The sequence below is a fragment of the Hyla sarda genome, chromosome 5 (assembly GCF_029499605.1).
Source record: "Hyla sarda isolate aHylSar1 chromosome 5, aHylSar1.hap1, whole genome shotgun sequence".
Taxonomy (NCBI): domain Eukaryota; kingdom Metazoa; phylum Chordata; class Amphibia; order Anura; family Hylidae; genus Hyla; species Hyla sarda.
In genome coordinates, this window is record NC_079193.1 from 145,294,522 (window position 1) to 145,310,107 (window position 15,586).

At 43.4% G+C, this 15,586-nt stretch overlaps 1 protein-coding gene across 7 annotated transcripts in view; it reads right to left on the reverse strand.

Moving 5' to 3' along the window:
• Positions 1-15,586, reverse strand: part of POU6F2 (POU class 6 homeobox 2) — a 715,277-nt gene that overhangs the window by 49,239 nt on the left and 650,452 nt on the right. For all 7 annotated transcript variants that reach the window (XM_056520455.1, XM_056520451.1, XM_056520454.1 and 4 more), the window contains one exon: positions 3,544-3,750. In XM_056520455.1, coding sequence (XP_056376430.1) covers positions 3,544-3,750 — 207 coding nt within the window. The remainder of the gene's footprint in view (positions 1-3,543; positions 3,751-15,586) is intronic.

Consider the following 15,586-nt stretch of genomic DNA (forward strand, 5'->3'; position numbering starts at 1 on the left):
ACTTTATCTTACCTGCCAACGAGCCCGCGGAGCTCCGGTACAGGTGTTGGGTCCCCGGGCTGTATTCTTCTTACTTCCTGTTAGCCCGGCACGTCACATGGAGCTTCAGCCTATCACCAGCGGAGGCGGGACATCGCTGCGGCTGGTGATAGGCTGAAGCTCCATGTGACGTGCCGGACTAACAGGAAGTAAGAAGAATACAGCCCGGGGACCCAACACCTGTACCGGACTGTACCGGAGCTCCGCGGGCTCGTTGGCAGGTAAGAAAAGTGCGTTTTATTAAAAATTCCACATCCCTAAAAGAATCGATTCAAAAATATTTTGAATCGATTCTGTATCGGCAAATGAAAAATCGCGATTATCGCGAGAATCGATTTTTTCTTACATCCCTACTAAACATGAATCATTTTTGGATTATTTATAGTGTTAAATATTATCTATTGTTATTTTGTGATATTCAAAATGCAAAGCTGGACATTCCATACTACTGAATAAAATTATCTATAAGAAGAACGGATCAGAAGCTTCCTAACTTATGCGGTCTATAGGATCTAATAATACAGCATCCGGACTTCGAAACAGGGAACATTTTACAATTGTCACCTCAGGAGTCAAGTGAAGTGCATCAGATATTTCCTAACAGTCAGCGTGGATAATCTCGGACATACTAACACTCAGGCATAACGGCATTATTTATACTGACAAATCCCTGCATGTGATGTCACTTGTAGGTACAAGGCTCAATTGGTTTACTTTTCATAATATATTTGCATGATTTTATGAACAAGAGTTTTAGACTGCCAATTTTATGAATGAATACTTGACGTGTGTTTATTTACATACGTCACTGGACAGCGCTACTACAGCGAAGCCCTATGACACTTTTTTATGCACTCCAGTTGTAAACTCTGGCACTCATTTTAGGCTATATAAAGCCACTTGTAATGTATCTATGTATATCTGCCATAGTCATTGAAAAAGAGGTGCAAGACCTCGAAACACGTCTGACAAGGTGAATAAAGGAATTTTGAATATACCAGTCTGTTCTGGACAATTATTTCCATCCACAGTTGGCACCGAATACCCGGAAATTTTTACCTACTACTCTATATACAAGTGCTCACATCGAGCGTGGATCTGCACGACTCGAGTACTCCGGATGGCTGCACCGCAAATAAGGATCCTAAAGGTTGTGACTACTAGAGGCTTTTTGAGGTTGTTGTGTGCCTAACACAACCTGACAAGGTGAGAATCTAATTCATATACTCACGCTGCCTCTCATCTGGTTCAAACATCGTGCCCAATAGGAAGCTCTGTTTTTGTATCATTTTCTCTCTAGTAATGTTTTTATATATGAAGACATAACCATACACCAATCATAAAGTCATAGAATAACAGACTTCAAGTTGTTTGGAAATGACCTTATAACCCTTCCCAGATTGATGAGCAAACTGCCAAAACTTCTGCTTTTATACCTGCTGATGATCAGTTAATCAAGGGCATTGGAAAAGGCAGCATCTAGTTGCTACTTACCCTCTTAGGGCTCATACACATTGTCGTCAGACTCTGCTATTCGGAGTTTTGTTGGCAATCTGGTCAGAACGAGAGGAGTCGATCGGACTCTTAACAGGTCGGATGCAAACGGAAATGTGAACCTTTTTGAAGGCAGCATAAGCCTGGTGACAAGGGTCCTGAGCAAAAAGCTGTATCACTTTTCTTTTTAGGAGCTGTACATATCTAGTAATAAAATCACTCTTATCACTATGGACTACTGAGGGAGCTCATGGTCAGTAGTCCGTGATACTGATAAGCGGCCACTCTGTCCCTTCCGACCATTATTGATTGTCAGTGTTCTGTCAATACTGATCACAGACACTATGCTACCAATCACTGTGTGGGCAGGCCAGAACAACTGCTCATGAACTCGCTCTATAGTACACTGTGAATACCTACAGTTATATAAAATCATAGAATTCAAAGAGAGTATGATTTATTTCCATGTCTGTGAGGACTAGAGTGTGCACTTAGAAAGTGGAATGTATGGATTTTCATTTCAGTTTTTGTATAAACATGACATTCTGATGTCAACCTATCAACAAAAAAAAGTATTTGTTAAACAGATGTAGCACATAACAGTAGCACGGTGGCTCAACATCTTGTTGAAACAGTGTGCCAATGTGAGCTTCTTTGAAGCACAGCAGGCCAGCGACTGTGTAGGGAGCAGCAATGTATTACAGCTTAGAAATTGTACAGAATATTCAACAGGACCCGGTGAGGGGGGGAGGGGTGAATTCAGTATATACAGGAGCAGAGAATCCACAGAGAAACAGAAGTCCTTGCTCCTGTATGTACAGATTTAGACAAAGCCAGCGCTATAGTTGGTGGGCTTCATCTGTCACAAAGCATGCTAAACTATTAGGATAGATTGCCACAATAACAGGAGCAGGAACACAGTGCGTCCCGCTTGGAAAGTCATTTAAAGGAAGGTGGCAATGCATAAAGGATTACTGGCTCATTTTTTCTGGTTGGGCAACTTGCTGAGCCAGGCACAGGACACCCAACCTAGCGAGTCTTCAAAAGTAATCCAGTGATACATAAAGCATTGTTACTTCAGACTAGACGGATAGATTCGCCAGGCTAGGCTCAGAGCCAAATCTTACTGTTCTGCAATGAAGCAGGGGTCTCCTTGTTCCAGCTCCACTCCAGTTTTCGGGGCACTCTATGCTATTTGTGTTGGGCACCACAGACACAATTGTAGTGATAATTTCACATTGCACAAAGCATTACACAAACTGTAGGGCAATGAGAGGGCTGCAGTGTTCTGGTACCACACCACAGAAACAGAGAGGTGTGCTGCCCATCTGGTTGGTGGCTATTAAATCTGTATATAGGTTCTACTAATATTTTCCTGCCAAAATAGGTTTGTAACCAATAAGTTCCTTCTCCTGTGTCATCTACAGAGACTGACACTTCATGCTACCTTTCTTTACAAAAAAGTCTCTTCAGCAGATGCAGTGTGTGTAATACAACAGGATTCACAAATCAGAAGTTCTGACATAATAAGAAATAATGTACTACTACAATAAATTATGAAGAATGATACAAATTAAAATTTGGAGTTCTAGAACCTATATAAATGCTCTTGGACTGTTGTCTTTTTTTATTCAAGGACATGTTCACACGTTTTGTTTTTTGTTTTTCTTTTCAAAACAAAAAGGTCGTTCTTCAAAAGATCTGAAATTGTTAATCGTTTTTCAGCCAGATTTTCCCAGCTTTTAGGATGTTCTTTTTGCTTTTTCACTATTTTGTGGCATTTTTTTTTTTTTTTACCTTTTTGTAGCTCTTCTTTGGGCTGCATCAATACTATAGTCCACAAAACCGCTTACAGCTGACATTTTTATGGCTGTAACAATTATGGCCATAAATTTTAAATAAGGGAGAACACAGCCAAAAAAAATCCCCAAAATGTGTGTGCACATAACTTGATGCTAAAATATTATAGGAGCAATTGGGGGGAAAAAATGTATAAAATTGTCAAATTACCTGTTGGCCAGGTTTGAGTGGTGAAAGTGTAATACCCTGGGTATTGATCACTGGTAAGATTTGGTTCCCTATTACAGTGGCAATAATTTGTCCCTGGGCGTTGGTCAGCAGTTGTGGCGTGATGGGTTGCACTTGAAGTCCCTGAGCTCCACTTCCCGCTTGATTTGATGACACTTGGCTTGGCATGAGGGGGATTGTTCCAATAATCTGTAAAGAGTGAAAGAGGTTTCTTTATTATTAGCATTTAGTGTTCAAAATGCCTTCCACATATTATTTTGAGAGCATACCTGTCATATCAAAGAAAAATACTGCATATATGCAATATAAACTCACTAGGTCATGCAGAATCTTTACAAAACTTGTTTTTATGTGACTAGTTTCGATATTGGGCTCACAAATCCCTCTGTTCTGCTGCTCACTCGTTGTATCATTTGCTCAGGAAGGGGTGTGTCCAAGGTAAGCCTGCTCTCACTAATCATGCATTCACTTCCTCCATGAGTCTGCTGTGCTGTGCTGGGTCTCTTCATACAATCACTGTAGGCTGCTTTGTAACCCACTCCTCTTGTTTTCATGCTGCAGTCTGATAGACAGGACAGGAGTGAGCACAGAGGAGTACTGCCATCACTTCCTGGACTTTATCCCTGCCTGTGCTATAATGCAGCAGCCAGACAAAAAAAATATAGAGACCCATAGTGGTCTTTTTTTTTTTTATAAGCCATGATTTTTATAAAAAGGAAATAAAAGTATATTAGAAAGGTTATTATTTTGCCAACAAGTACAATATATAAAAAGTTGTTTTTTTATTGTTATTTTAATAGTGTCCATTTAATCCATTATACAGTATCTGCCATGTGACTGGCAAGACACTCTAATCAAAGGAAGTCTTTTAAGCGCAATCTCATTCTGGTGTAATACACACATGGAGGGACATTTATCAATGTTTGCTTATGTATTCTTTTTTTTAGTAATTTTATCCTTACTTTTTTATTGCTTATGTGTGACTTATTTATCAACTGGTTTCAGCCTGTTGATAATTTTCTTTCACGTAAGCAATTTTTCCTTTTTTACTTTTTCTGCTCCATGTTTGAGCTGGAGTAAATTTAGTCAATTTTTAACCCTATTGCGACTACCCTATGCAGTTGCGACTGTCATAGTTAATAAATACCTGACTACCCGTAGTCCATTTTAAAATTATTACTACGTAGTTAATTTTTGGAAAACTTGCTTTTCTCGCTTTCCAGTCAAAATGTCGCGTAGTCGCAGTTGTCGCAGTTGCGACAATTTTGCGACAATTATAGTAAAGAAAACCTGACTAAACCCGTTGATAAATGTCCATAATGATGTCTATGTACAGTGATAAAGCAGTGATAATATAGCACAGGAATAATTTAAGAGGTATACATATAAAGAAGAGATAATGCATAATGGCTACCTTAGATTTTCCAATATATCATACCACTGGGTGGAAATGTGGCTTTATACTCTGAAAGTTTAAGGGGTTGTCTGGGGATACAAGTATTTGGAGAAAAAAAGGTTATGGGTGCTGCCAAAATGAAAGATAAAGCATATTCACCTGCCCTTATCCCACTCCTCTGTATTTGTGCAGCTGTGACCCTCCTCAGCCAGTGGATGACTGAGTGAGCAGTTGCTGTATGATGACTGTGTAATAGGAAGCAGGAAAAAGCCAAGAGCATTAGGGACGGGGAGAAGGTGAGACTGCAGTTGTGGGGGAGCTGGGAAGGTGCATATGCTTTATTTTGGCAACACCTAGGGGGCTTTGTTTAAATATTTTTATATCCAGACAACCCCTTTAAGCCCATGATCAAATGTCTTTTTAGATCTAATGCAGATTTTTCAGACATGTTCTTGAAAATGATAGAAATAAATAAAATGTTTTTTTTTATTAAATGCATCATTTTATACACACATAAATAGTATAGACCATGAGTAATATTGACCTTATTTTACATTCAGATATTTCAACCATGGATGTGAACACCCAAAATATATGCTTATTTACTTTTAGATAATAACATTTTTTGGCTCACCACATTTCTCACTGTATGCAGTGTTTTGAACACACTGGAGCACCACAACATAGCAAACACCCTAAATCATGTCTTCTAGCAGATACCCTAATTATTCATTAAAGGACATCTGCAGCGCTCATACATACATACATAAAAAAAAAGTTTACCATCTGATAGCTATTTCAAAGACCTTTCCAACGATACCTCATTTGTCAAATTTGGCCCAGCCATTCTCTTGTAATTGCCACCTGTAGCAGTAAGCAGCCATGTCATAAAGATTACATTTCCCATGACCCCCTGCGCCAGCTTCCTGTTAACTGCTGCTCTCCCTCCTCCCCTTCGCTCTCCGAAGTTTTCCGAATCTAGAGCGGGGAGGAGCGAGGGCAGAGGCCGAAATCGCACGTCTGCAGGACATAAGCCACGCCCCTTGGGTTCGGAAATCTCACTTCACACCCCCCGCTCTTACATTACACAAGAAGCAGGGGGAGAGCGGGGACGTATACAGCTCTGTACACAGCTCCATCCCCCGCACACAGCTTGTTACACAGCTCCATCCCCTCCCCCTGCTCTGTCTCCCCAGCACCTCATCTACCACGGGGAGGCTGCAAGTTTGCACAGGGAAAACACAGAGCGGGGGAGGGGAGAGAGGACGTCCGTGCAGAGCTCTTTCACCTCCATAATGATGTGTGAGGAGGACAGACTGCACTGCACAGGGGCTGAGGATTTCTGTGTGTGAAGGAGACACAGACTGCAGGGGAATAAATATCATAGTGGGGATGATTTCTATGTGTGAGGGGGGACTCCTGAATGACACATGTTGGGAGTTGTAGTCCCTGTTATGTGTGTGTATGCCAGTGTTTCCCAACCAGGGAATGCTGGGAGTAGTAGTTTTGCAACATCTGGAGGCACCCTGGTTGGGAAACACTGGTGTTTGAACTACAACCCCCAGGAGACTACTGAGATACAATATAGGTGTTGATGAACTATAACCCCCAGGAGACTACTAAGATACAATATAAGTGTTGGTGAACTACAACTCCCAGGAGACTACTGAGATACAATATAGGTGTTGGGGAACTACAACTCCCAGGAGACTACTAAGATACAATATAGGTGTTGATGAACTACAACTCCCAGGAGACTACTGAGATACAATAGAAGTGTTGGTGAACTACAACCCCCAGGAGACTACTAAGATACAATAGAGGTGTTGGTGAACTACAACTTCCAGGAGACTACTAAGATACAATATAGGTGTTGGTGAACTACAACTCCCAGGAGACTACTGAGATACAATAGAAGTGTTGGTGAACTACAACCCCCAGGAGACTACTAAGATACAATATAGGTGTTGGTGAACTACAACCCCCAGGAGACTACTCAGATGCAATATAGGTGTTGGTGAACTACAACTCCCAGGAGACTACTGAGATACAATAGAAGTGTTGGTGAACTACAACCCCCAGGAGACTACTAAGATACAATATAGGTGTTGGTGAACTACAACTCCCAGGAGACTACTGAGATACAATAGAAGTGTTGGTGAACTACAACCCCCAGGAGACTACTAAGATACAATATAGGTGTTGGTGAACTACAACCCCCAGGAGACTACTCAGATGCAATATAGGTGTTGGTGAACTACAACCCCCAGGAGACTACTAAGATACAATAGAGGTGTTGGTGAACTACAACTCCCAGGAGAATACTGATACAATATAGGTGTTGGTGAACTACAACTCCCAGGAGACTACTGAGATACAATATATGTGTTGGTGAACTACAACTCCCAGGAAACTACTAAGATACAATATAGGTGCTGGTGAACTACAACTCCCAGGAGACTACTGAGATACAATATAGGTGTTGGTGAACTACAACTCCCAGGAGGCTACTGAGATACAATAGAGGTGTTGGTGAACTACAACCCCCATGAGACTAGAGAGGCAGCATGCTGGTGTTATACCACAGACTGAAGACTCCTGAATGACACATGAGAGTTGTAGTCCCTTTTGTGTGTGTATGCCAGTGTATCCCAACCAGGGCTGAGTTATATTAGTGTGCTGTGTATAACTCTGCACATGCTGTATATATATATATATATATATATATATATATATATATATATATATATATACAGCATGTGCAGAGTTATACACAGCACACTAATATTAGTGTGCTGTGTATAACTCTGCACATGCTGTATATATATATATATATATATATATATATATATATATATATATATACAGCATGTGCAGAGTTATACACAGCACACTAATATAACTCAGCCCTGGTTGGGATACACTGGCATACACACACAAAAGGGACTACAACTCTCATGTGTCATTCAGGAGTCTTCAGTCTGTGGTATAACACCAGCATGCTGCCTCTGTAGTCTCATGGGGGTTGTAGTTCACCAACACCTCTATTGTATCTCAGTAGCCTCCTGGGAGTTGTAGTTCACCAACACCTATATTGTATCTCAGTAGTCTCTTGGGGGTTGTAGTCCATACACCAGTGTTTCCCAACCAGGGTGCCTCCAGATGTTGCAAAACTGCAACTCCTAGCATTCCCTGGTTGGGAAACACTGGCATACACACACATAACAGGGACTACAACTCCCAGAATGTGTCATTCAGGAGTCTCCCCCCTCACACATAGAAATCATCCCCACTATGATATTTATTCCCCTGCAGTCTGTGTCTCCTTCACACACAGAAATCCTCAGCCCCTGTGCAGTGCAGTCTGTCCTCCTCACACATCATTATGGAGGTGAAAGAGCTCTGCACGGACGTCCTCTCTCCCCTCCCCCGCTCTGTGTTTTCCCCATGCAAAGTTGCAGCCTCCCCGTGGTAGATGAGGTCAGTGGCGTTGCGACCCGGGTGCGGGGGGTGCGGCCCGCACCGGGTGACACCAACCTAATGGGGTGACACCAAGACGCTCCGCAGCACCCCCCCCCCCTCCCCAGCTACACTGACACCCCCCTATGTGCCCGACCGGCCTCCCATCCGTCAGCACCCCCCCCCCCCCCCCGTGCTGTGTGTGCGGTGCGCCCCCCCCCCCCCCCCCTTTCAGTGCGCCCGTCCGTCATCACGCCCCCCCCCCCTCTCTCACCTTCACCAGTACTGTGCCCGTCCTCCGCTCCCACGTCTGCGCTGGCCTGACGTCACACCGCATGGCCGCGCAGGAGGACGTGAGTTACGTCACTCGCACGGCGCCCGGTGAGAAGGAGCGCTGCGCTGGATGGGTGAGTGTGTGTGTGTGTCTCTATCTATGTTTGTGTGTGTGACTCTGTGTGTGTGTGTGACTGTGTGTGTTTGTGTGACTCTCTGAGTGTGTGTGTGACTCTGTGTATTTGTGTGACTGTGTGTTTGTGTGACTCTGTGTGTGTGTGTGTGTGTGACTCTGTGTGTGACTCTGTGTGACTCTGTGTGTCTGTCTGTGAGTGTGTGTCTCTCTGACTGTGTGTGTTTGTGTGTGTGTCTCTCTGTGTTGTATGTGTTTTTTGTGTGTGTGTGTGTGTGTGTGGGGAGACTTTGACGCATTGTGGGGAACCTGCAAGGGAACCTGCGGCCTAATGTGGGGAGTCTATGCAGTGGCGTTGCGACCCGGGTGCGGGGGGTGCGGCCCGCACCGGGTGACACCAACCTAATGGGGTGACACCCAGACGCTCCGCAGCACCCACACCCCCTCCCCAGCTACACTGACACCCCCCTATGTGCCCGACCGGCCTCCCATCCGTCAGCACCCCCCCCCCCCCCCGTGCTGTGTGTGCGGTGCGCCCGTCCCCCCCCCCTTTCAGTGCGCCCGTCCGTCATCACGCCCCCCCCCTCTCTCACCTTCACCAGTACTGTGCCCGTCCTCCGCTCCCACGTCTGCGCTGGCCTGACGTCACACCGCATGGCCGCGCAGGAGGACGTGAGTTACGTCACACGCACGGCGCCCGGTGAGAAGGAGCGCTGCGCTGGATGGGTGAGTGTGTGTGTGTGTCTCTATCTATGTTTGTGTGTGTGACTCTGTGTGTGTGTGTGACTGTGTGTGTTTGTGTGACTCTCTGAGTGTGTGTGTGACTCTGTGTATTTGTGTGACTGTGTGTTTGTGTGACTCTGTGTGTGTGTGTGTGTGTGACTCTGTGTGTGACTCTGTGTGACTCTGTGTGTCTGTCTGTGAGTGTGTGTCTCTCTGACTGTGTGTGTTTGTGTGTGTGTCTCTCTGTGTTGTATGTGTTTTTTGTGTGTGTGTGTGTGTGTGTGGGGAGACTTTGACGCATTGTGGGGAACCTGCAAGGGAACCTGCGGCCTAATGTGGGGAGTCTATGCTACCTAATGTGGGGAGTCTATGCTACCTAATGTGGGGAGTCTATGCTACCTAATGTGCGGAGTATATGCTACCTAATGTGCGGAGTCTATGATACCTAATGTGCGGAGTCTATGATACCAAATGTGCGGAGTCTATGCTACCTAATGTGGGGAGTCTATGCTAGCTAATGTGGGGAATCTGTGCTACCGAATGTGGGGAAACTGCTACCTAATGTGGGGAATCTGTGCTACTTAATATGGGGAAATTGCTACCTAATGTGGGGTAACTGGTACCTACCTAATGTGGGAAACTGGTACCAAATGTGGGGAATCTATGCTGCCTAATGTGGGGAAAAGATGCTACCTAATGTGGGGAAACTGCTACCTACCTAATGTGGGGGAACTGCTGCCTACCTAATGCTCCCCCCCCTGGCAGTAGCACCCTCATCATCCGCCAGCAACTACCCCCCCCCCCCCAGCAGCACCTCCATCAGCAGATCCTGATGGTGGATGATGGCGGTGCTCCTGCCAGGAGGATGATCCTGCCGATGGATGATGGGGGTGATACTGCCAGGGGGGATGGCCAGTAGCACCCTCATCATCCTTCAGCAACACCCCCCCCCCAGTAGTAGCACCCCGATCATCCACTAGCAACACCACCAATACCCCCCTCCCGTGGTAATAGCATCATCTAACGGATGTTGAGGGATGTTACTGCGGTTGTGGTATTATATTCAGACGGTACAATGTATGGCAACGTTATATTCAGAGGGCGCAGTTTGTGGTAGTGTTATATTCAGAGGGCACAGTGGGTGGTAGTATTATATTCAGAGGGCGCAGTTTGTGGTAGTATTATTAGAGATGAGCGAACTTACAGTAAATTCGATTCGTCACAAACTTGTCGGCTCAGCAGTTGATGACTTATCCTGCGTAAATTAGTTCAGCCTTCAGGTGCTCCGGTGGGCTGGAAAAGGTGGATACATTCCTAGGAAAGATTCTCCTAGGACAATATCCACCTTTTCCAGCCCACGGGAGCACCTGAAAGCTGAACTAATTTATGCAGGAAAAGCCATCAACTGCCGAGCCGAGAAGTTTGTGACGAGTTGAATTTACTGTAGTTTGCTCATCTCTAAGTATTATATTCAGAGGGCGCAGTGGGTGGTAGTAATATATTCAGAGTGTACAGTATGTGTTGGTATTATATTCAGAGGGTACAGTATGTGATAGTATTATATTCAGGGGTACAGTATGTGATAGTATTATATTCAGGGGTACAGTATGTGGCAGATTTATATTCAGAGGGTACAGTATATGGTAGTATTATATTCAGAGGGTACAGTATGTGATAGTATTATATTCAGGGGTACAGTATGTGATAGTATTATATTCAGGGGTACAGTATGTGGCAGATTTATATTCAGAGGGTACAGTATATGGTAGTATTATATTCAGAGGGTACAGTATGTGATAGTATTATATTCAGGGGTACAGTATGTGGCAGATTTATATTCAGAGGGTACAGTATGTGATGGTATTATATTCAGAATGTACAGTGTGTGGTATTATTATATTCAGTGGGTATGGTGTATGGAAGGTTTATAATCAAAGAGTATAGTGTATAGTAGTATTATATTTAGAGGATACAGTGTCTGGCAGGTTTATAATAATAATTGTTTTCATATAGAGGATGAGAATGCGCTGACATAGTGAGGAGACGTCTGGGCGTCACATTCTACAGACAGAAGTTTTAGCTGGACCAGGCGGTATGTACCATCTGAATTAGATAAGGAAAGACTATAGAGAAGACGTCACCTGTAGTCACTGATATCATTGTATATTCTCCTCACTATAGAGAAGACGTCACCTGTAGTCACTGATATCATTGTACATTCTCCTCACTATAGAGAAGACTTCACCTGTAATCACTGATATCATTGTGTATTCTCCTCACTATAGAGAAGATGTCACCTGTAGTCACTGATATCATTGTGTATTCTCCTCACTATAGAGAAGACGTCACCTGTAGCCACTGATATCATTGTACATTCTCCTCACTATAGAGAAGACGTCACCTGTAGTCACTGATATCATTGTGTATTCTCCTCACTATAGAGAAGACGTCACCTGTAGTCAGATATCATAGTGTATTCTCCTCACTATAGAGAAGACGTCACCTGTAGTCACTGATATCATTGTGTATTCTCCTCACTATAGAGAAGACGTCACCTGTAGTCACTGATACCATTGTACATTCTCCTCACTATGTCCTATCAGAGCTGTAGTCGCTTGTCAGTTCTACAGTTATGGTCAGTGAAACTACAACTCCCAGCATAACCTCACCACTGCATACAGGGGTACTCTACTGGAAAACATTTTTTTTAATCAACTGGTGCTACAAAGTTAAACAGATTTGTAAATTACTTCTATTTAAAAATCTTAATCCTTCCAGTACTTATTAGCTGCTGTATAAGCGATTCACAGGAAGTTATTTTCTTTTTTAATTTCTTTTCTGTCTGACCACAGTGCTCTGTGCTGACACCTCTGTCCATGTCAAGAACTGTCCAGAGTAGGAGCAAATCCCCATAGCAAACCTATCCTGCTCTGGACAGTTCCTGACATGGACAGAGGTGTCAGCAAATAGCACTGTGGTGAGATTGGAAAGAACTACGCAACTTCCTGTGGAGCATACACCAGCTTATAAGTACTGTAAGTATTAAGATTTTAAATAGAAGTAATTTAAAAATCTGTTTAACTTTCTGGCACCAGTTGATATAAAAGAAAATGTTTTCCAGTGGAGTACCCCTTTAAGTAATTCTGGGAGCTGTATATTTAAATGGTGAAAACTTCTTTAACACTTTCCCATTCTGTGGCAACTGGTATATCTGATTATTATACTGGAATTTCTCACAATGCGCTACAACAGTGGTGTCTGTCACAACAGGCTAAAAACTTACTGGGGGGAGGGGGGAGGTATGGGGGTGACACCATTTTCTACCGCACCGGGTGACACCAACCCTAGCAACGCCACTGGATGAGGTCCTGGGGAGACAGAGCAGGGGGAGGGGATGGAGCTATGTACGGGGGATGGAGCTGTGTACCGAGCTGTGTGCGGGGGATGGAGCTGTGTATGGAGCTGTGTACAGAGCTGTACAGAGCTGTATACGTCTCCCCCTGTTTCTTGTGTAATGTAAGAGAGGGGGGTGTGAAGGGAGATTTCTGAACCCAAGGGGCGTGGCTTAATTATGTCCTGCAGACGTGCGATCTCGGCCTCTGCCCTCGCTTCTCCCCGCTCCTCCCCGCTCTAGCTTCGAAAAACTTTGCAGGGGGAGTGAAGCAATCCCACGGCGCATTATGGGCATTTGTGATGTAGCGTCGACCAAGATGGCGGCTCCATAGAGAATAGTAGGTCGACGCTACGTGCGTTAGGGGACCAGGAGATGACTTCCGGTGGTAGCATAGTGGAGAAACGGGTCAGCCAGGTAATGGATCCCATTTAGAAACTTATATAACTTGTGTTATTATTACATTTGGGCCCTAATTTGCTAGCGCTGCAGTTGTCCTTTAAGCTGATCGGCTTTTTTTTTTTTTTTATAAAGAAGTTTTTATATATTTTTTCTCAAAATAATATGTGTGTGTGTGTATATATATATATATATATATATATATATATATATACATATATATATATACATACGCTAGCTGAGTACCCGGTGTTACCCGATTTTTCCTACCTAATCCTTGTGGTGGAGGAAAAGCAACATCGGAGAAAGTACTTGGCCTCATATCCTGTCTTCATATCCTGACCTCATATCCAGTCCTCATATCCCATCCTTATATCCCAACTTCCTATCCCGTCCTCATATCCTGTCCTCATATTCCGTCCTCATATCCCAAACTCATATCCTGTCCTCATACCCCTTCTTCATATCCCAACCACATATCCAGTCCTCATATCCCGTCCTCATATCCAGTTCTCATATCCCGTCCTGATATCCCGACTTCCTATGCCAACCTCATATCCCATCCTTATCTCCCACTCTCATACCCTGTCCTCATATCCTGTCCTCATATCCTGACCTTATATCCAATCCTCATATCCCGACCTCATATCCCATCATCATATTTTGACCTCATATCCCGTCCTCATATCCCGACCTTATATCTCGACCTCATATCCCGTCCTCATCTTCCGCCCTCATATCTCATCCTCATATCCCATCCTTAGGTGGGGCTGAGCTGTGATGAAGCGATTGTAGTGGGAAAATAGAAGGAGGTGTGGTTTTGTGGAATTGGGCATAACTTGCAAGCTGGACCAATGCATAAAATGGGTAGAAAATAAAAAGGGGTGTGGCTTAAATGATGGGTAGGGCTTTGTGAAATGGGGTGTGGCATGTGGGAGGGGTATGGCTGGACTGACGCACTCACAAGGATGAGCAGGGCTTGGAGTAAGGTACTGGGGTGGATAAGGGTTAATTTTTCTAGCCTATGTTTGTTGTTGACATATAAGTAACATGTGTGCCAAGTTTCATGAAAATATCTTTAGCTGTTTGGAAGTGATGTTTGGAAGTGATCCTGGAACATACATACACATATACACACATACATTCAGTTATATACCCGTCCTCCTATCTCGACCTCCTATCCCAACCTCCTATTCCGTCCTCCTATCTCGACCTCCTATCCCGACCCGTAATATGTGTACCAAGTATTGAAATATCTCCGTTCTGTGGGAACATACATTTCCCATTGATTTGCATGGGACTTTAAACAAAAACCCCGACCCTCACACATGGGGGTAGTTAAGGGTTGAACTAACTATCCTATATTTTAAGTGGACATATAAGTAACATGTGACCAAGTATTATCGAAATATCTACAGCCATTTGGAAGTTATGCAGTAACATATATTTCCCATTAACTTGTATGGGACCTTAAGCAAAAACCCCGACCCTGGCAAATTACCTATCCTATGTTTGTTGTTGACATATAAGTAACATGTGTGCCAAGTTTCATGTCAATATCTTTAGCCGTTTGGACGTGATGCTGGAACATACACACACAAATAGATGTTTAATATATATATATATATATATACATATATATATATATATATATATATATATATATATATCATTTATTTGCTTATTTATTTTCCAAATGCAGGTTTTACAACAGTGTAGATAATGGGTGAAATGTGTCATGGAAATTTTCAGAGAGTTTCTTGTTCAGAGGTTACAATGTGTGACAGGGTTATATTTAGAGGGTACAATATGTATGTGGCAGAGTTATATTCAGAAGGCATAGTGTGTGGCAGTGATATATTCAGAGGGCACAGTGTGTGGCAGTATTATATATAGAGGGTTCAATGTGTGGCAATGTTATATTCAGAAAGTACAGTGTCTTGAAGTGTTATATTCAGATGGAAAAGAATGTTCTAGGGTTATATTTAGAGGGCACAATGTGTGGCAGTGTTATATTCAGACAATACAGTGTGCGGCAGGGATATAGGGTTATCCTCAGAGGGCACAGTGTGTTGCAGTATTATGTATAGAGGGTTCAGTGTGTGGCAATGTTATATTCAGAGAGTACAGTGTCTTGAAGTTTTATATTCAGATGGAAAAGAATGTTCTAGGGTTATATTTAGAGGGCACAATGTGTGGCAGTGTTATATTCAGACAATACAGTGTGCGGCAGGGATATAGGGTTATCCTC